Source organism: Salmo salar, chromosome 16 (genome assembly GCF_965601325.2).
Source record: "Salmo salar chromosome 16, fSalSal1, whole genome shotgun sequence".
Taxonomy (NCBI): domain Eukaryota; kingdom Metazoa; phylum Chordata; class Actinopteri; order Salmoniformes; family Salmonidae; genus Salmo; species Salmo salar.
The window spans coordinates 53,259,701-53,282,168 of record NC_138306.1 but is presented as its reverse complement, the minus strand read 5'-3'; the positions used below and the strand labels follow the sequence as shown (position 1 = coordinate 53,282,168).

The following is a 22,468-nucleotide window of genomic DNA, read 5'->3' as shown; positions in this document are numbered from 1 at the left end:
GAGCTCTTTGGTCTTGGCCATGGTGGAGAGTTTGGAATCTGATTGATTGATTGCTTTTGTTCTGCCTGCGGCTATGGAACCCTGACCTGTTCACCGGACGTGCTTGTTGCACCCTCGACAACTACTATGATTATTATTATTTGACCATGCTGGTCATTTATGAACATTTTAACATTTTGACCATGTTCTGTTTTAATATCCACCCTGCACAGCCAGAAGAGGACTGGCCACCCCTCATAGCCTGGTTCCTCTCTAGGTTTCTTCCTAGGTTTTTGGCCTTTCTAGGGAGTTTTTCCTAGGGAGTTTTTCCTAGCCACCGTGCTTCTTTCACATGCTTTGCTTGCTGTTTGGGGTTTTAGGCTGGGTTTCTGTACAGCACTTTGAGAATATCAGCTGATGTACGAAGGGCTATATAAAAATAAATTTGATTTGATTTGATTTGATTCTGTGGACAGGTGTCTTTTTTACAGGTAACAAGCTGTGGTTAGGAGCACTCCCTTTAAGAGTGTGCTCCTAATCTCAGCTCGTTACCTGTATAAAAGACACCTGGGAGCCAGAAATCTTTTTGATTGAGAGGGGGTCAAATACTTATTTCCCGCATTAAAATGCAAATCAATTTATAACATTTTTGAAATGCGTTTTTCTGGATATTTTTGTTGTTATTCTGTCTCTCACTGTTCAAATAAACCTACCATTACAATTATAGACTGATCCTTTCTTTGTCAGTGGGCAAACGTACAAAATCAGCAGGGGATCAAATACTTTTTTCCCCCCACTGTAAACATTGAGTTGTTATTTTACCTGAAATGCACAAGCTCCTCTCGCCAATTAATCCACACATAAAACGGCCAACCGAATCGTTTCTAGTCATCTCTCTTCCTTCCAGACTTTTTCATCTTTGAACTTATATTGTGATTGGCATCTAAACTTTCAATGTATTACCACGACTACTGGCAAAACAGTTCGTCTTTCAATCACCCACGTGAATATAACCAATGAGGAGATGGCACGTGGGTACCTGCTTTTATAAACCAATGAGGAGATGGGAGAGGCGGGACTTGCAGCGCGATCTGCGTCAGAAATAGAAAGGAGTTCTATTTTAGCCCTTGGCATCGCAGACGCTCGTTGGCGCGCGCGAGCAGTGTGCGTGCAATAATTGAATAACGTACTGCCAAATTCTTTAAAATGACGTTGAAGGCGGCTTATGGTCGAGAAATGAACATACATTTTTTTGGCAATAGCTCTGGTGGACATTCCTGCAATCAGCATGCCAATTGCATGCTCCCTCAAAACCTGAGACATCTGTGGCATTGTGTTGTGTGACAAAACTATACATTTTAGAGTGACCTTTTATTGTCTCCAGCACAAGGTGCATCTGTGTAATGATCATGCTGTTTAATCAGCTTCTTGATATGCCACACCTGTCAGGTGGATGGATTATCTTGACAAAGGATAAAATGCTCACTAACAGGGATGTAAACAAATTTGTGCACACATTTTGAGAGAAATAAGCTTTTTGTGCATTTGGAACATTTCTCGTATCTTTGATTTCATCTCATGAAACATGGTACCAACACTTTACATGTTGCGTTTATATTTTTGTTCAGTGTATAAACCATTATTCAGCCAAGCTTAATCAGCGTACAATTTGGCAAGCACGAATGACTATCTCATAATTTTAACCATAGCTGTTTATTTTAATGTGTCTAAAAATGTTTCATTGATGGTTAAAGAAATTGACCCAAAGTGACGTTTGTAAGGTTTTTTTGTTGATGTGAACAGTTTGTGAACCCATTTTGACACTGTGCTTGGGCATGAGACCCCAGATTTTTATTGCAGAGTTGTGTCAATGAGGTGGTAGGTTTTCAATTGGCTAACACTTATCAGTGTAACTTTAACATTTGTAACAAGCACGGTAACAAGCATTCGTTGTTACACCCCTGTAATTTCAGACTGCAATTACCACCAGTTACATGTTATTACAGTGTAACTATGAATTGTTACAATTAATTACAATACTTGTTACAGTGTAATTACATTTGTAATTACAATGTAATCAGGACCCCTTATAAATTAAGTGTTACCAAGAGTTTATATTTTGCAATCATATCACACAAAGGATGACTTGAAAATTGACCTGACATGTTGACCATGTTGCTCTGCAAAGACTCCAGTAGGTGGCAGCATGACCTTTAGCACAAATTTCTATCATTCTGGGTGAGTTTTATTTTTTTCAGGTCTCAAATGTCACTACAGTGAAATGCCTTTCTTGCAAACTCAAAACCCAACAATGCAATAATCAATAACAATGTATTACTAGAAAAAAAGCACATGAGAAATAAGAATAAAAAATATGAAATACACAATAAAGTAAGTAAGTAATGTTTTAAGAAGTCTGTTCCAATACCATATGTACGATGTGCAGGGATACTGGAGTGATAGAGGTAGATATGTATAGGGGTAAGGTGACTAGGCAACAGGATATAAGATAAACAGAGTAGCAGCAGCTTGTATGTGATTGGGTGTGCGGGTGTGTAGAGTCAGTATAAATGTATGTGCATATTATGTGTGATCGAAAAAATGACGGAGTGTGTGTGTGTGTGTGTGTTGGAGTGACAGTGTGTGTGAGTGTGTAGGGCCCTGTGAGCGTGCATAGAGACAGTGCAAATACTGAAATAAAAGGTCAATAAAGATACGGGGTAAACTCAGTCCATGTACTGTAGCTATTTTGTTAGCTATATATCAGTCGTATTACTGGGGATAGAAGCTGTTCCTGAGCCTGTTGGTGTCAGACTTGATGCACCGGTACATCTTGCCATGCAGCAGCAGAGTAATGGCTTGGGTGGTTGGGGTCTTTGTCGATATTCCGGGCCTTCTTTTCACATCCCCTAATATATTTCAGCGACTGTCTGCATCTTGAGAGCTTTTTATTGTGTAAGCTAGATAAAGAAGGCCCTATTCACCTTCATCTGATTGCCAGCAGACATTAGCCCCGTTGATACCTAGTGCTAACATGAGTCATTTGTCCTGATCTTGTCTACATTCTGATTATGCCCACATTTCCTGAAATATCTCAACACATGTCTCTGATCTGCTGTTGCATCTACACATGGTAGTAAACTGTGTCTCTTATCCGTCCACTTTGTCTGCATTGTGACCATATTTTCTGGTCCGTCCCTTTATTCAAATAATTTCACAGCTATTCTTTCAAAATATTATTTCTTTATTGTTAAACACATATTTGTCACGGCTTCCGCCGAAGTCGGTTCCTCTCCTTGTTTGGGCGACATTCGGTGGTCGACGTCACCGGTTTTCTAGCCATCGCCGATCCACCTTTCATTTTCCATTTGTCTTGTTTTCCCACTCACCTGGTTTACATTCCCTCATTACTTGACGTGTATATAACCCTCTTTTCCCCCCATGTCTGTGTGTGGAATTGTTTGTTGTGAAGTGTATGTGCACTTCAGACTGGTTTGCGACGGGTTATTTCAACCCATATTTTGTTGTTCTGGGTGATTTTGCCTCATTAAACTGCTCTGGTTATTACCCAGTTCTGCTCTCCTGCGCCTGACTTCCCTGCAGCCAGTTACGCACCTCTTACAATATTGATGTAATCACTCACCTATCAATGATTTTATAGGGCGGAATAATTATCATTTAAAATGGTTTCCCTGTCCAGATCTGTCTACACTGCTTGTTGCTTCCTGACGACCTACCCACCGAGCCATAAGACTCCTGAACAGGAATGGCTACTTGGACTATTTGCATTGTGTGCCCCCAACCCCTCTTTTACGCTGCTGCTACTCTCTGTTTATCATATATGCATAGTCCCTTTAACTATACATTCATGTACATACTACCTCAATTGGCCCGACCAACCAGTGCTGCCGCACATTGGCTAGCCGGGCTATCTGCATTGTGTCCCACCACCTGCCAACCTCTCTTTTACGCTACTGCTACTCTCTGTTCATCATATATGCATAGTCACTTTAACCATATCTACATGTACATACTACCTCAATCGGCCTGACTAACCGGTGTATATAGCCTCGCTACTGTATATAGCCTCGCTACTGTATATAGCCTCGCTACTGTTATAGCCTCGCTACTGTATATAGCCTCGCTACTGTATATAGCCTCGCTACTGTATATAGCCTCGCTACTGTTTTAGCCTCGCTACTGTATGTAGCCTCGCTACTGTATATAGCCTCGCTACTGTATATAGCCTCGCTACTGTTATTTTTCACTGTCTTTTTACTGTTGTTTTATTTCTTTACTTACCTATTGTTCACCTAATACATTTTTTACACTATTGGTTAGAGCCTGTAAATAAGCATTTCACTGTAAGGTCTACCTACACCTGTTGTATTCGGCACACGTGACAAATACACTTTGATTTGATTTGATCCCCTGAACGCAGCTCACTCTCCAGATCCCAATCACCTGAATTCTGATCACCTGTTCACACACCTGTATGTCATTTACACACACTATTTAATTCAGTTCATTGCACCCCATCATTGTGAGGTATTGTTTATTTTTGTACACATTCTATTAGGAGTACTGTTAATTTCCATATTAGTCCTCCCGTGTACCGTAGTTTTTTTGCATATTCCCTGCCTGTACTTTTGCCTATCAGTTTTCCTGTCATCAACCTCTTGCCTGATCTCCAGGACTACATTATTAGCCTTTTCCCTGGCTGAACTGTTGCCTTTTTGGATTCCCTGTGTATGACCTTCTGCCTGCCCCTGGATCCAGCTACCTGCCTCCTCCTGTGTATGACCTTCTGCCTGCCCCTGGATCCAGCTACCTGCCTCCTCCTGTGTATGACCTTCTGCCTGCCCCTGGACCCAGCTACCTGCCTCCTCCTGTGTATGACCTTCTGCCTGCCCCTGGACCCAGCTACCTGCCTCCTCCTGTGTATGACCTTCTGCCTGCCCCTGGACCCAGCTACCTGCCTCCTCATGTGGTCCTTTTCTAAATAAACACCTACTGCGCCCTGCGCTTGAAACCAGCACTGTCTCCCATCATACTCAATACAGATAGCTTGCCATCGTCCATGTAAGATGCTGGGGAAAGGAAATTGAAAGTTTACGCCATAGCACATACAGTATTCATATTTGGTAGTTGAGCAGTGCCGTTATCACATTGTACATGCCGGATTATTGCGCTGGACTTTGTAGAGACATGTCATAATGAAAGTAATTTCAGCAGCAAATCGAAACTTAACGGAAAACAGAGAGCAAGCTTTCAGTTTCATTTCTCTCTTCTTTTTGTATCTCTAGCAACAGAGGTATTGATGTCAGTTGTCCAAATGCAGAGCCAATCAACAATCAGCTGTGATGATTGACAGCCCAGTCATTGTAGATAGCATATATAAAGCCCAGTGAGTAGACACAATCTCAACAGACAGACATACGTTTCGAAAAGCTACAGCTAAACTGTCCGTTTCGGAAAGCTACTACTTCCTCTGCTCAGAAGCAATGGATCTTCAGGAATGGGCCAGCATTCTCCAGAACACGATTGAGGAGCATGACATAGAGGACACCTGGAGCATTGAATTTGATAACACCATCATTCCTGATTGCCCAGCGAGAGGTTGGCAGAAGTACATCAGTGGGGCATTTGCAAGGTAGGCTCTTTGAATAAAGTGTAAATAGGCGTATATCAATTCAGAACATAGAAATGTGTTTACAAATGTACATTAATCGTTGTAGGTGGACCAAAATGCAGCGGGTATATTTATCATCTTCTTACTTTATTTAAGAAAAACCACTTCAACAAAACAAACGCCGAAAACAGTCCCGTAAGGTGCACAGACTATACAGGAGACAACCACCCACAAACACAAGAGAAAACTAACCCACTTAAATATGGCCTCCAATTAGAGGCAACGACAACCAGCTGGCTCTAATTGGAGGTCGGTCCAAAACCCCAACATAGAAATATAAAAACTAGATAAACACATAGAAATAGAAAATATAGAACATAAACCAAAAACCCAGAAACACACAAACCAAACACCCCCTGCCACGCCCTGACCAAACTACAATAACAAATAACCCCTTTTACTGTTCAGGACGTGACAATTAAACCTGATTAAATGTTAAATTACTGTATTGAAACGGATAGGGACTTAATAGATTACATTCAGAATTAAGACATGAAATATACTTATTACTGAAATTAGATATTTACATACAGTTGAAGTTGGAAGTTTACATACACTTAGGTTAGAGTCATTCACTCGTTTTTCAACCACTCCACAAATTTCTAGTTAACAAACTATAGTTTTGGCAAATCGGTTAGGACATCTACTTTGTGCATGACACAAGTAATTTTTCCAACATTTGTTTACAGACAGATCATTTCACTTATAACTCACTGTATCACAATTCCAGTAGGTCAGAAGTTTACATACACTAAGTTGACTGTGCCTTTAAACAGTTTGGAAAATTCCAGAAAATGTCATCGCTTTAGAAGCCTTTGATAGGCTAATTGACATAATTTGAGTCAATTGGAGGTGTACCTGTGGATGTATTTCAAGGCCGACCTTCAAACTCAATGCCTCTTTGCTTGACATCATGGAAAAATCTAAAGAAATCAGCCAAGACCTCAGAAAAACAATTGTAAACCTCCACAAGTCTGGATCATCCTCAGGAGCCAAATGCCCAAAGGTACCACATTCATCTATACAAACAATAGTACGCAAGTATAAACACCATGGGACCACGCAGCTATCATACCGCTCAGGAAGGAGACACGTTCTGTCTCGTAGAGATGAACGTACTTTGGTGCGAAAAGTGCAAATCAATCCCAGAACAACAGCAAAGGACCTTGTGAAGATGCTGGAGGAAACAGGTACAAAAGTATCTATATCCACAGTAAAACTAGTTTTATATCGACATAACCTGAAAGGCCGCTCAGCAAGGAAGAAGCCACTGCTCCAAAACAGCCATAAAAAAGCCAGACTACGGTTTGCAACTGCACATGGGGACAAAGATTGTACTTTTTGGAGAAATGTCCTCTGGTCTGATGAAACAAAAATAGAACTGTTTGGCCATAATGACCATCGTTATGTTTGGAGGATAAGGGGGAGGCTTGCAAGCCAAAGAACACCATCCCAACCATGAAGCATGGGGGTGGCAGCATCATGTTGTGGGAGTGCTTTGCTGCAGGAGGGACTGGTGCACTTCACAAAATAGATGGCATCACGAGGGAGGAAAATGATGTGGATATATTGAAGCAACATCTCAAGACATCCGTCAGGAAGTTAAAGCTTGGTCACAAATGGGTCTTCCAAATGGACAATGACCCCAAGCATACTTCCAAAGTTGTGGCAAAATGGCTTAAGTACAACAAAATGGCTTAACCTTTCCGGCGCAGGCATTCCGCTAGCGACCCACCTCGACAACATCTTGTGAAATTGCAGAGCGCCAAATTCAAAATACAGAAATAGTCATAATAAACATTCATAAAAAATACAAGTGTTATACATCGGCTTAAAGATGAACTTCTTGTTATTCCAGCCGTTTTGTCAGATTTCAAAAAGGCTTTACGGCAAAAGCATACCATGCGATTATCTGAGGATAGCGCCCCGCTTACAAAAGCATACAAACATTTTACAACCAAGTAAAGGAATTACAGAAGTCAGAAATAGCGATAAAATTAATCACCTACCTTTGAAGATCTTCATATGGTTGCAGTCACAAGAGCTACACAATAAATGTTCATTTTGTTTGATAAAGTCCCTCTTTATATCCCAAAAACAGTTTTGTTGGCGCGTTTTCAGTAATCCACTGGCTCAAAGGCGGTCAAAACATGCAGATGAATACATCCTAATTGTCACGTTCTGACCAGTAAAGGGGTTATTTGTTATTGTAGTTTGGTCAGGATGTGGCAGAGGGTGTTTGTTTAATGTGGTTCGGGGTTTGTTGGGCCATAGCCCAACAATGTAAGAGGGGTGTTTGTTTAGAGTGTTTCGGGGTTTGTTGGGCTATGTTCTTGTTAGTTTATTTCTATGTTAGTCTAGTCTTTCTATTTCTATGTTTAGTTTATGGGGTTGACCTTCAATTGGAAGCAGCTGCTCCTCGTTGCTTCTAATTGAAGGTCTTATTTAAGAGGGGTGTTTTTTCTATGGGATTTGTGGGTAGTTATTTCCTGTTTAGTGTATGTTGCACCTGACGGGACTGTTTAGTGTCGTTCGTTTGTTTTGTATACGTGATTTGTTTTCCTTCTTCACATAAAAAAAAGAAGATGCGTATACACGTTCCCGCTGCGTTTTGGTCTGATCATTACGACACCCGTTACACTAATAGTACCGGTAAAGTTTGTCGAAACATGTCAAACGATGTTTATAATTAATCCTCAGGTTGTCAATTGTCTAAATAATCGATAATATTTCAACCGGACAATAGCGTATTCAATAGAAAGGAAAAACAACGAAGGGCGCGCACTTGGTCACGCGCAAAACCAGCACTGCATGATTCTACAGTCCACTGAGAGAAAGGTCTCATTCGTCTTTATTTTTCAGAAAACAAGCCTGAAACAATGTCTAAAGACTGTTGACATCTAGTGGAAGCCATAGGAACTGCAATCGGGGTCGTAACCCATTAGATACCCTATAGACATTCAATTGAAAATAACCACATCAAAAAAATCCCACTTCCTGGATGGATTTTCCTCAGGTTTTTGCCTGCCGTATCAGTTCTGTTATACTCACAGACATTATTTTAACAGTTGGAAATGTTAGTGTTTTCTATCTGAATCTATATGCATATCCTAGCTTCTGGGCCTGAGTAACAGGCAGTTTACTTTGGGCACGCTTCTCATCCAGACATCGAAATACTGCCCCCAAGCCATATTAAGGACAACAAAGTCAAGGTATTGGAGTGGCCATCACAAAGCCTGACCTCAATCCTATAGAACATTTGTGGGCAGAACTGAAAAAGTGTGTGCGAGCAAGGAGGCCTTCAAACCTGACAGTTACACCAGCTCTGTCAGGAGGAATGGGCCAAAATTCACCCAACTTATTGTGGGAAGGTTGTGGAAGGCTACCAGAAACGTTTGACCCAAGTTAAACAATTTAAAGGCAATGCTAACAAATACTAATTGAGTGTATGTAAACTTCTGACCCACTAGGAATGTGATGAAAGAAATAAAAGCTGAAATAAATCATTCTCTCTACTATTATTCTGACATTTCACATTCTTAAAATAAAGACCTAAGACTTGGAATTTTTACAAGGATTAAATGTCAGGAATTGTGAAAAACTGAGTTTAAATGTATTTGGCTAAGGTGTATGTAAACTTCCGACTTCAAATGTATCACTTATCTCTCCCTGCAGGTTCATGTGTTCAAAGTGTAGAAGGACCTGGCCTTCGAAAAGAGTTCTGGTGGTGTTTCACATGCGTCTGTTGGAAGACAAGGGGATGGTTAAAGTGAAACGCTACAGACAGGAGTGCAAGAAGTGTGTACAGAGTACAATGGAGGAGCCTCATTTTAAGACAGACAACATTGAGGTGCTGCTGGAGAAGCTTGTCGAGAAGATCCTCGTCAAGTGCTACAATAAGGACGCAGGTGAAAAGAATATCCCATTCCATTTGGATGGGAGGAGTGATGGACCCCATGAGGCTGCCCATTGTGAAGCCTGTAAACATGGCATCTGCAGACAGGTGACCACAAAAGAAACATAGAAGGGAAAATATGGAAACATCTGGGAAATGTTTAATTCCTATATGTATTGTATAATCAATGAACAATTTTGAGGAGAGTTGGATGTGGAACTGGATATAATAATGTAGAGAGAATTTGATTTCCTGAAAGCTATATCCTCTGAATCAAGATGTGGGGAAAAAAGAAGCCAGTAACTGAATTGTCCACCATTTAATCCAGACAAAATGTACTTGTTTTTTTTATACAAAAGTTGATATTTGATTGAGAAAGTAGTTTCCGATCTGCATTAAAATCTCTTACTCTTAAAAAGAGTTCAAGGAATTTCTTCTCAACAGATGTCCTCACCTGACATGGGATATGATTTGTACATCACCTTTTATGGTGCTACAACTCCAGCTAATACAATGCAAATGCATACAAGCAAGGCAACATTGCTTTAGAAACCCATTTGCATCGATTACAAATATTTGTGGGACTTTACACAGACCTTTGTCTGCAAAACGTGACAATTTTTTAAAATAATATTCAGTGTGTGTGTGTGTGTGTGTGTGTGTGTGTGTGTGTGTGTGTGTGTGTGTGTGTGTGTTCTTCTCTTTGCATATGGCGTCAGCAGGGAGTAAAACACCCTTTTATGATGTTTAACTTTGAGTCAAATGTCCTGACCTGCTATAAAACTGCTTTAAAAATCTAATTTCACTGTTGTCGAGTTACTTCATCAGAAAAACACATAGAAACAATGACTACGTACAACCAGGGGTTAAATTGGACCAGGTCCCACCCGGTCCGAGACCCTGTACCTATGATCCAAATGAGTGCCAGGCGGAGCTGAGATCCGGTACCTTTCGTTAGCCTATTTGAATTATGTAATTTAAAAAAAATGGTTATCCACGTTTTAAATTTTCCACAGTCAACAACATGAGTGGGAGTGGGAAAAAAGGTGCTTGTGGTTGTGCATTGATAAGCATTACTAATAACAGTACTAGAAGAAACCATGAACAGGATACAGTACGACAAGAAGCAGAGCCCTGCCTAACCAGAGTACAGGAGGTCTCTAATGTAAACTGGATCTCTTTCCTCCATTGGAAAAGCCTATAAGACTGTCCCACTTTAGCTACTCCATGCTGTCCTACTCCAGCTAGCTGTGGTTGGTGAAATGAGACAACAAATTACAGAATTACAACATTTTAACATAATATTGGCAACTTTTTATGTATTTTAATGCACAAGTACAAGGTACGCAGATTTATATCACAGTTTGGCACTGTGCGTTATTTATGACAGTTTTATAATCTTAACATCAAAACAGAAGAAAAACGATGTCACTGATATTATTGTGTCCTTCACGGGGTGAGCTTCTTGTTTGAAGCTTGCTTTGCCCGCCTCTCTGATGTCACAGTCTTATAGGCTTTTCCAATGGAGGGAAGACATGTAATCAATAGCGTTTTTTAACCGTGGGTTTGAGCCCACCTTGCATCAAGCTTTTTTTGTTGTTGAGGAAAAAAACAATTCAATTTTGGTCATTGATGCTCGATTCAAAACGCATGTGACGAAGTGGATTATTATAATAATGTATAAACTGTAAAACATTGTAGTCCTGCATGTAAGTGTAGCCTTCATAAGAATATACTAATGACAGCCAACTGTCTTCCTGAGGAGTATGTATTCTTTTTTTAGTTTTGCTCAATCTGATTGGGTGGGCCTGGCAGGGCCTGGCTCCCCAGTAAGTGTGCCCTAGACCCCACAGTCCCACCCATGCCTACCAGAGGAGGCTGGTGGGAGAAGCTATGAGGACATGCCTATTGTAATGGCTAGAATGAAATAAATGGAATGGAGTCAAAAGTGGTTTCCAGACATGTCGCCCACCAGCCTCCTCTGATGCCTTCGCCCCTGGTACCGGTACCTATTTTACTACACACTAACACAATAAATATACATCTACATTTCAAATCCACTTTTGAGTCAACTGTAAATATATAACATTATTCATGAACAAAACACTGTGGATATGACTTTTGTACTTAAAGTAATATAACTTTTCCCGAAGACGACAGAAAAAGAGTTCCTACTTCTCCTAGTGCATCAAATTGATTTGAGCACGGCATAAATGCTCGCTCCCCTATTCCCCAGGATTCAGGCATGCATAATAACAAATCAACATGCTATATTAATATATGAACCTAGTGAAATTCACAAAATATTTGAATAACTGTTACATTTACCCCTCCTGAATTTCACCAACCAAAAATAATCTACCAGGCTCAAGGCATCATTCTGAACTCAGCTCAAAGCTACCCATAGGGTTCAGGGCAAGTGATGGTTGATCAGGCCTTCAACTGCCCCAAGATGCATAGGGCCTCTTACACTATATCTTCCTTCTTAGCAGTTTAAGAAACAAACAAACATTTTTTACTAAGTCTCTGTATTATTTCAGCACTATGTTAAACTTGCACCTTCTGGGGGATTGAATTAGTCTCTTGTTTTAGTCTCACTGGTTTATCTACCCTCCACGACGTTGCGCAATCATCTGCCACTGGGCTGCTTTCATCAGGTGCATTACATTAGACTGGGCTAGGGGCCATGGTGACTAATAGTGGTGCTGGCCTTAGATCAGTGATCAGGGGACAGTTTGAACGAATCAGCTTCAGGATTTCAGAGGTGCTTCCGAAGTCATTTTCCTCAGGGAGGTTGTTCTGGTTCTGTCTATCAGGATTTCAGAGGTGCTTTCCAAGTCATTTTCCTCAGGGAGGTTCTTCTGGTTCTGTCTTTCCATCCGATGTCCAGAGCTCAGAGCAATTGCTTGAATCCTCTGCCATCCAAAATGCACTTTCCTCCCCAGAGTCCTCCATGTCTTTCCTGTCCAGTCCATCGCCGGAGTGCGTGGCCTCTCCTGCATCTACATTGATCGAAGGTCCTGCAGCATCACTGTCATTGAAGTGCTCTGAATCACATTTACATTTACATTTAAGTCATTTAGCAGACGCTCTTATCCAGAGCGACTTACAAAATGGTGCATTCACCTTATGATATCCAGTGGAACAACCACTTTACAATAGTGCATCTAAATCTTTTAAGGGGGGGGGGGGGGGGGGTTAGAAGGATTACTTTATCCTATCCTAGGTATTCCTTAAAGAGGTGGGGTTTCAGGTGTCTCCGGAAGGTGGTGATTGACTCCGCTGTCCTGGCGTCGTGAGGGAGCTTGTTCCACCATTGGGGTGCCAGAGCAGCGAACAGTTTTGACTGGGCTGAGCGGGAACTGTGCTTCCTCAGAGGTAGGGGGGCCAGCAGGCCAGTGGTGGATGAACGCAGTGCCCTTGTTTGGGTGTAGGGCCTGATCAGAGCCTGAAGGTATGGAGGTGCCGTTCCCTTCACAGCTCCGTAGGCAATCACCATGGTCTTGTAGCGGATGCGAGCTTCAACTGGAAGCCAGTGGAGAGAGCGGAGGAGCGGGGTGACGTGAGAGAACTTGGGAAGGTTGAACATACATATATAATCACCATAGCAGCACCCACCTGTAGTACGCGGTCCAGCAGGTATATCTCTCTGGTCACCCCCATAGCCAATTACGCCTTTGGCCGTCTCTCCTTCCACTTCTCTGCTGCCAATGACTGGAACGAACTACAAAAATCTCTGAAACTGGAAACACTTATCTCCCTCACTAGCTTTAAGCACCAGCTGTCAGAGCAGCTCACAGATCACTGCTCCTGTACATAGTCCATCTATAATTTAGCCCAAACAACTACCTCTTCCCCTACTGTATTTATTTATTTATTTATTTATTTTGCTCCTTTGCACCCCATTATTTCTATTTCTACTTTCTTCCACTACAAATCTACCATTCCAGTGTTTTACTTGCTATATTGTATTTACTTTGCCACCATGGCGTTTTTTGCCTTTACCTCCCTTATCTCACCTCATTTGCTCACATTGTATATAGACTTATTTTTCTACTGTATTATTGACTGTATGTTTGTTTTTACTCCATGTGAAACTCTGTGTTGTTGTATGTGTCGAACTGCTTTGCTTTATCTTGGCCAGGTCGCAATTGTAAATGAGAACTTGTTCTCAACTAGTCTACCTGGTTAAATAAAGGTGAAATAAAAAATAAATAAAAATGTAAAAATCATCGATTTCAAATGGAAAGAAGTTGACCTGCAACAATAGATTTCTGTGAACCACCTTTTCTCTGCCGTCGCGGTCTTGGATTCTGTACGTGTGAGTTTGTGGATTGACTGAAGTCACTGTGAAAACCTTGGGATTATGCTTGTCAGCCAACTTGCAGTGGCCCCTTTCGCCCTTGTTGGCAATTAGGACACGATTCCCCCTTTTGTCATACTTTCAACCTTGTTGTCTCTGTTGCTTGTCTTTGGGAAAAACTCATAACTTCCTTTAGCCCAGTGAGCAAAGTCTTGACATACTTGTTGTAATCCACAACACTGGAGTCGTCCACGACATTGTGGAACATCACATCCACTGGTAGCTGAGGGACCCTACCAAACATGAGAAAGAATGGAGCATAGCCCGTAGTCTCGTGAACAGTGGCGTTGTAGGCGAATGTCAAATGACTGGATTTGATCATGCCAATGTATTTTGGTTTTCAGGGGTAGACTACTGAGCATGCTGACTAAAGTCCTGTTGAAGTGTTCAGTCTCTCCATTCGTCATTGAGTGATACGCCGTGGTTCTTGGCTTTTGGACACCGGCGAGCTTAAGCAGTTCTGCTATTAGCTCGCTCTCTAAATTTTCACCCTGACCAGCATGGATCCTTGCAGCAAATCCTTAGACACAGAAGACATGATCCCACACTTTACGAGCTACTTGCTTGGCTGTCTGGTTTCTGCATGGCCATGCCTGGGAAAGTTTAGTGACGTGGTCAGTCACCTACTAGAACTTCAATTGAGTTCTTATTAGTGTCTTCCTTTGTCCAAAAATCCAAACATACCAACTACATGGGAGAGCAATTTTTGATGCTCTCTAACGGGGCTCTAGCAGCTGGCTCTGGAGTCTTTGCTAGAACACATCTCTGGCAGCAGCGTACATACTCCTTGATGTCTCCCTCCAGTGCAGGCCAGAAAAACGTCTGTCTGGCCAGTGCTAGAGTTCTAGCTTGGCCTTGATGTCCTGCAAGGTCGTGAATGCCAGTCATTACTTTGAGTCTCAACACCTCTAGTAAGACGTACTGGAACGTTCTCTGGTTTGTGTGACTCTCCTTAATGACATGATACAGAACTCCGTCTTTTAGGATCAAGCGCTCCCACAGCTTGATCAGCAACAACACTTTAGAAGAAACAGCATATCGGTGTTGTCTAGTGGGCCGTTTCTTTTTGAAGATGAAAGGGATAACCTTGGAAATAACAGAGTCCTGCAGCTGGAGATCTCAATGTTCTTCACGCGATAGTTCAGGCAAAGTGTCAATACCAGGAGAAAACAGCTGTTGGAACTGGAACTGTGTACGAAATGTTTGATGTATTATAATAATTGTTTGATGTATTATAATAATTGATTATGCTTATGTTGTATTGACATTTGCCTACAATGCCACTATTCACGAGACTACAGGCTATGCTCCATTCTTTCTCATGTTGTGATTCTTTCTCCAGTGTTACATTTCTAGGGTCCTAGACTTCAGTTTCACAATATATATACACTGCTCAAAAAAATAAAGGGAACACTTAAACAACACAATGTAACTCCAAGTCAATCACACTTCTGTGAAATCAAACTGTCCACTTAGGAAGCAACACTGATTGACAATACATTTCACATGCTGTTGTGCAAATGGAATAGACAACAGGTGGAAATTATAGGCAATTAGCAAGACACCCCCAATAAAGGAGTGGTTCTGCAGGTGGTGACCACAGACCACTTCTCAGTTCCTATGCTTCCTGGCTGATGTTTTGGTCACTTTTGAATGCTGGCGGTGCTTTCACTCTAGTGGTAGCATGAGACGGAGTCTACAACACACACAAGTGGCTCAGGTAGTGCAGCTCATCCAGGATGGCACATCAATGCGAGCTGTGGCAAGAAGGTTTGCTGTGTCTGTCAGCGTAGTGTCCAGAGCATGGAGGCGCTACCAGGAGACAGGCCAGTACATCAGGAGACGTGGAGGAGGCCGTAGGAGGGCAACAACCCAGCAGCAGGACCACTACCTCCGCCTTTGTGCAAGGAGGAGCAGGAGGAGCACTGCCAGAGCCCTGCAAAATGACCTCCAGCAGGCCACAAATGTGCATGTGTCTGCTCAAACGGTCAGAAACAGACTCCATGAGGGTGGTATGAGGGCCCGACGTCCACAGGTGGGGGTTGTGCTTACAGCCCAACACCGTGCAGGACATTTGGCATTTGCCAGAGAACACCAAGATTGGCAAATTCGCCACTGGCGCCCTGTGCTCTTCACAGATGAAAGCAGGTTCACACTGAGCACGTGACAGACGTGACAGAGTCTGGAGACACCATGGAGAACGTTCTGCTGCCTGCAACATCCTCCAGCATGACCGGTTTGGTGGTGGGTCAGTCATGCTGTGGGGTGGCATTTCTTTGGGGGGCCGCACAGCCCTCCATGTGCTTGCCAGAGGTAGCCTGACTGCCATTAGATACCGAGATGAGATCCTCAGACCCCTTGTGAGACCATATGCTGGTGTGGTTTGCCCTGGGTTCCTCCTAATGCAAGACAATGCTAGACCTCATGTGGCTGGAGTGTGTCAGCAGTTCCTGCAAGAGGAAGGCATTGATGCTATGGACAGGCCCGTCCATTCCCCAGACCTGATTCCAATTGAGCACATCTGGGACATCATGTCTCGCTCCATTCACCAACGCCACGTTGCACCACAGGTCCAGGAGTTGGCGGATGCTTTAGTCCAGGTCTGGGAGGAGATCCCTCAGGAGACCATCCGCCACCTCATCAGGAGCATGCCCAGGTGTTGTAGGGAGGTCATACAGGCACGTGGAGGCCACACACACTACTGAGCCTCATTTTGACTTGTTTTAAGGACATTACATCAAAGTTGGATCAGCCTGTAGTGTGGTTTTCCACTTTCATTTTGAGTGTGACTCCAAATCCAGACCTCCATGGGTTGATAAATTGGATTTCCATTGATTATTTTTGTGTGATTTTGTTGTCAGCACATTCAACTATGTAAAGAAAAAAGTATTTAATAAGATTATTTCTTTCATTCAGATCTAGGATGTGTTGTTTAAGTGTTCCCTTTATTTTTTTGAGCAGTATATATTCATTATAAAGGTTTAATATTGTTCCGCAGTCTTTTCTAGTCTCTGCCTCTTATAAAGAAACGGTCTGAGAAATGTGTGACAGTGAGACAGAACTCTGCAGGGGAGTGTAAGAGATAAGAGTCTAGTCAGACATCCCACTACAAATCACCTTGGGGAGTGGACATTCACTGCTGAGCCTTTAGATAACACTGAAACTCTTGTTTACATAGCTGTGTAGGCATGGGTTTGGTCTCATGAGTAGAAGGTAATGATGTAGGCAGTGACATCACTGAGATATGTGACTCCAGGCACAATAAAACAACTCGGACCCTTTTCTATTTTGCAGAACTTACTCGGAAACGTGCGTGCTATGTTCCTGTTGTAAACTTCTGTCTGCAATTGCATTAATAAAGGTTTTTGATTGATTTAACCTCTCTAGGCTAGGCGGGACGAATTCGTCCCACCTACGTAACAGCCACGGCTATCCTGTGGCGCGATTTTCAAAACCTTAAAAATCCTATTACTTCAATTTCTCAAACATATGACTATTTTACAGCCATTTAAAGATAAGACTCTCGTTAATCTAACCACACTGTCCGATTTCAAAAAGGCTTTACAACGAAAGCAAAACATTAGATTATGTCAGCAGAGTACCAAGCCAGAAATAATCAGACACCCATTTTTCAAGCCAGCATATAATGTCACCAAAACCCAGAAGACAGCTAAATGCAGCACTCACCTTTGATGATCTTCATCAGATGACAACCCTAGGACATTATGTTATACAATACATGCATGTTTTGTTCAATCAAGTTCATATTTATATCAAAAACCAGCTTTTTACATTAGCATGTGACGTTCAGAACTAGCATACCCCCCGCAAACTTCCGGGGAATTCGCTAACATTTTACTAAATTACTCACGATAAACGTTCACAAAAAGCATAACAATTATTTTAAGAATTATAGATACAGACCTCCTCTATGCACTCGATATGTCCGATTTTAAAATAGCTTTTTGGTGAAAGCACATTTTGCAATATTCTAAGTACATAGCCCAGGCATCACGGGCTCGCTATTTAGACACCCGGCAAGTTTAGCACTCACCATAATCATATTTACTATTATAAAAATGTCATTACCTTTTGTTGTCTTCGTCAGAATACACACCCAGGACAGCTACTTCAATAACAAATGTTGGTTTGGTCCAAAATAATCCATCGTTATATCCGAATAGCGGCGTTTTGTTCGTGCGTTCCAGACACTATCCGAAATAGTAAAGAAGTGTCACGCGCTTGGCGCAATTCGTGACAATAAAATTCGAAGTATTCCATTACCGTACGTCGAAGCATGTCAACCGCTGTTTAAAATCAATTTTTACGACATTTTTCTCGTAGAAAAGCGATAATATTCCGACAGGGAATCTCCTTTTCGGCAAACAGAGGAAAAAATCCCAAAGGCGGGGGCGGTCGGGGTCACGCGCATAAGCTAGTGTCTCTTGATGGGCCACTTGAGAAAGGCGATAATGTGTTTCAGCCTGGGGCTGGAATGACGACATTCTGTTTTTTCCCGGGCTCTGAGAGCCTATGGAAGACGTGGGAAGTGTCACGTTAGAGCAGAGATCCTTAGTAAATGATAGAGATGGAAAAGAAGTTCAACAAATGGTCAGACAGGCCACTTCCTGTAAAGGAATCTCTCAGGTTTTGACCTGCCATTTGAGTTCTGTTATACTCACAGACACCAATCAAACAGTTTTAGAAAATTTAGGGTGTTTTCTATCCATATGTAATAAGTATATGCATATTCTAGTTACTGAGTAGGAGTGGTAACCAGATTAAATCGGGTATGTTTTTTATCCAGCCGTGTCAATGCTGCCCCCTAGCCCTAACAGGTTAATTAAAGATATTGTCTGAATGCTAATTTCACCAATGAGCCAATGATTGACAAGGAACAAGGAACGAACCCCAACAGAACCAAGCTGGATTGCTTGCATCTCAGTTAAACTTTCCCAGTCGATATGAAGCTGACATATGGCTTTCACTTCAGCAGTGGTCAAGGAGGTTATGTCCTGGGGATAAGAAGCCCACCTGGAACGATCTTGGACATCATCATTCACCATCCCAACAGCCTCAGACAGAAGTGCTTGGTAGGACTCCCTCATCAGTCTCTGCTTGACAGTCACTGTGAAGGAGTCACGGCTCAGTGCATCTGATACTGTATTCTTGCTGCCTGGGTTACGCTTTTGTTGGGTCGCGTCAATTCGAATCTGGTGTCGGAACAAAATAGTCAGCATAGAGTAACTTCTGATTTCTTTGTACTTTAATTAATGCAAACACTTGAGTGGTAAGTATGTTGTTCGTATATACGGGCTCACTGAAACACCACGCAAGGCAGACAGAGAACTGAAATGTCATCACAAGTTCTTCTTTAAATACTTCTTGACAGACGTAGTTCCCAGTCCTTGCTGGGCCTGTCAGTGTAGAGACTGGGTGTGGTTTAGACTTACTTCAGCCTATCGTTGGCGTGCAGGTTGGTCCCAACCTCTTGACGCATCACATGTTGCCAGGCGTTGGATCTTATCTTCTTAGTGTATACTCAAGAGTCAGCAACCACTCAATTTCCAGTGATTTACTTATACTGTTGTTTCTCCACTCTACCTGTTCCTCACATGCTCCCCTTGTGATGGGTTTCACAACCTCCTATCACTAAGTCAGCTGCCTACACCCTGTTACACAATGCACAGTTCTCTAAAACCCCTACATTGCACCCATTATCTTGTTATTGCTGTTGTTCAGCAAAAAGCTCTTGCAAAACCCTGTTTTAAAGCATCATCATTCTGGCCACATGACCCACCATCACATGAGCCACTTTCTCTAAGATATAGCAGTGTTCAATTATCTATAGTTTATATACTTAATATTGTGGCATAGCTTCTCTGTTATTTTATATAGGTTATGCTAACAAATAGTTGATTAACCTCTTACATCTAGACGTTCCGCTAGCGGAACACCTGCTCCAATATCCAATGATAGGCGTGGCGCGAATTACAAATTCCTCAAAAATACATTTATAATCCGGGAGACAGAGTCTGGCTCTCGACCCGGAACCTGCCCCTCCGCCTGCCCTGCCGGAAGCTGGGTCCGCGATTTGTGGGGCCGTTCAAAGTCCTGAGGAGAATAAACGAGGTGTGTTATAGGTTGCAACTCCCATCATACTACCGTATTAAACCCTAACACTTTGAATCAAAGTTGTACAGTTTCAGCCCCGAGACCATCCAAAGAAGCTACAGTGAAGAGAATGAATGACCTCAGTTCAAAAGACACAGTTCAGAAGAGCATACTTCAGCTTCTGGAATGCAACAACACACTCCTCAGTCAAATCCAATAGCGTCTGCTTCCGGAAAATCCCACTGTTGCCCTTCTTCTTCCCATCTCTTCCCCTTCTCTTTTGACCCCCGGTGAGTGCAAGCAAAAGCTTGGTTATGGCGGAACAGTCAGGATTGAGGTGCTGGTAATATAATACCATACCCAAGAAAGATTTTAGCCTCTGAGCAGAGGGAGTGCTTCCATCTGCCTACATCAGCTGAGCTTGGCTCATCTTGGCAATGGACTCCACCTTATCAGCGTCTACTGACACACCGTTATCTTTAATTATATGTCCGAGGAATTTCACTGTTCTTTGTAGGAAGTGACATTTCTTGGGTGCTAGTTTGATGTTGTTGGCACTTAGACGGCTAGTCACAACTTCAAGTCGCTACAGAGCCAGGTAACAAAGGAGATTTTTCTTCCATACCATGACTAAAGGGGAGGCATACTCACTAACCGACTTCCGTATAAGGCCTACTTCCTCCATATCTGTTAACACCTTCCTCAGCTTCAGGTAATGAGCAGGCGGAACCCTTCTGTATGGTAGTTGGAAGGGATTGTCATCAACCAGGTGGATACTGTGAACGTAACCCCTGGCTTCTCCGCAGTCCAGGTTATCTTTTGAGAAGATGTCTTCATATTTTGTGATGGAATTCACAAGCGTCCAATGGTCAGTCACTTGGCATCACAAGCTTCTCCGTCCACTGGTCAGTCACTTGGCATCCATCAATGTCTCCTAGTCCTAGATAACACAGTCTTTGTTTCAGGTTGTGGCAGGTCTTTGTTTCAGGTTGTTGCACCAATTGTCATCCTGCTTCTGTTCCATTGGGGTTTTCTCCCACCTCGTGAAGGCCCTGAAAGATTGTTGCATCCTCAACAGCCAAGCATGTAGACACGTCAGCCAGCTTCATATTATGTCTTAATGTGAGCTGTTTATCTGAACAGTTTACTTCCTTTAAAGGGACCCAGCCATCTCCCCACATGGAAGTAATACAGTGCATTCGGAAAGTATTCCGACCCCTTGACTTTTTCCACATTTTGTAACGTTACAGCCTTATTCTAAAATTGATTAATAGTTTTCCCCCCTCATCAATCTACACACAATACCCCACAATGACAAAGCAAAAATAGGTTTTTAGAATTGTTGGCAAATTTATAAAAAATAAATAAAGGAAATATTACATTTACAGAAGTCTTCTTAGATATAACGCTACAAGCTTGGCAAACCTGTATTTGGGGAATTTCTCTCATTTTTCTCTGCAGATCCTGTCAAGCTCTGTCAGGTTGGATGGGGAGCGTCACTGCACAGCTATTTTCAGGTCTCTCCAGAGATGTTCGATTGGGTTCAAGTCTGGGCTCTGGCTGGGCCACTCAAGGACATTCAGAGACTTGTCCCGAAGCCACTCCTGCGTTGTCTTGGTTGTGTGCTTAGGGTCGTTTGGAAAACTGAGGAGTGGCCTGAATGGTGGAGTGCTGCAGAGAGGGTTGTCCTTCTGGAAGGTTCTCCATCTCCACAGAGGATCTCTGGAGCTCTGTCAGAGTGACCATCGGGTTCTTGGTCACATCCCTGACCAAGGCCCTTCTCCTCCGATTGCTCAGGAGGCCAGCTCTAGGAAGAGTCTTGGTGATTTCAAACTTCTTCCATTTATGAATGATGGAGGCCACTGTGTTCTTGGGGACCTTCAATGCTGCAGAAATGTTTTGGTATCCTTCCCCAGATCTCTGCCTCAACACAATCCTGCCTCGGAGCTCTAAGGACAATTCCTTTGACCTCATGACTTGGTTTTTGCTCTGACATGCATTGTCAAATGTTGGACCTTATATAGACCGGTGTGTTTCTTTCCAAATCATATCTAATAAATGTAATTTACCACAGGTCAACTCCAATCAAGTTGTGGAAACATCTCAAGGATGATCAATGGAAACAGGATGCACCTGAGCTCAATTTCGAGTCTCATAGCAAAGGGTCTGAATACTTGTGTAAATAAGTTCTTTCTGTTTTCGATTTTTTTATAAATTAGCCAAAAAAATCCCCAAAACTGTTTTTGCTTTGTCTTTATGGGGTATTGTTTGTAGATTGATGAGGATTTTTTAAATCCATTTTAGAATAAGGGGAGCGAGTCTGAATACTTTCCAAATGCACTGTAACTCTACCCACAAGTATGTTTCTGAGCATGACCTTTGACCTGGTAGGCTCGAATATTGCAGTGCTTCCTGGAGACAATGC

The 22,468-nt window shown here is 42.4% G+C and overlaps 2 protein-coding genes across 4 annotated transcripts in view; one reads left to right on the top strand and one right to left on the bottom strand.

The window, feature by feature from the left end:
• dynlt2b (dynein light chain Tctex-type 2B) overlaps window positions 1–19,266 on the bottom strand; it is a 57,477-nt gene extending 38,211 nt beyond the window's left edge. Inside the window, exon 1 of one of the 3 annotated variants that reach the window (XM_082962334.1) lies at window positions 18,964–19,266. In XM_082962334.1, coding sequence (XP_082818460.1) covers window positions 18,964–19,169 — 206 coding nt within the window. In that variant the 5' untranslated portion in view covers window positions 19,170–19,266. The remainder of the gene's footprint in view (window positions 1–18,963) is intronic. The other 2 variants (XM_082962332.1, XM_082962333.1) reach the window with 2 other exon arrangements.
• On the top strand, window positions 5,429–10,356 carry rtp3 (Receptor-transporting protein 3). Its single transcript, NM_001141116.2, is given in 2 exon segments — window positions 5,429–5,632; window positions 9,347–10,356. Coding segments are annotated over 2 exon segments (498 nt in total). The 5' UTR covers window positions 5,429–5,483; the 3' UTR covers window positions 9,696–10,356.
• Window positions 19,267–22,468: the final 3,202 nt, after the last annotated feature.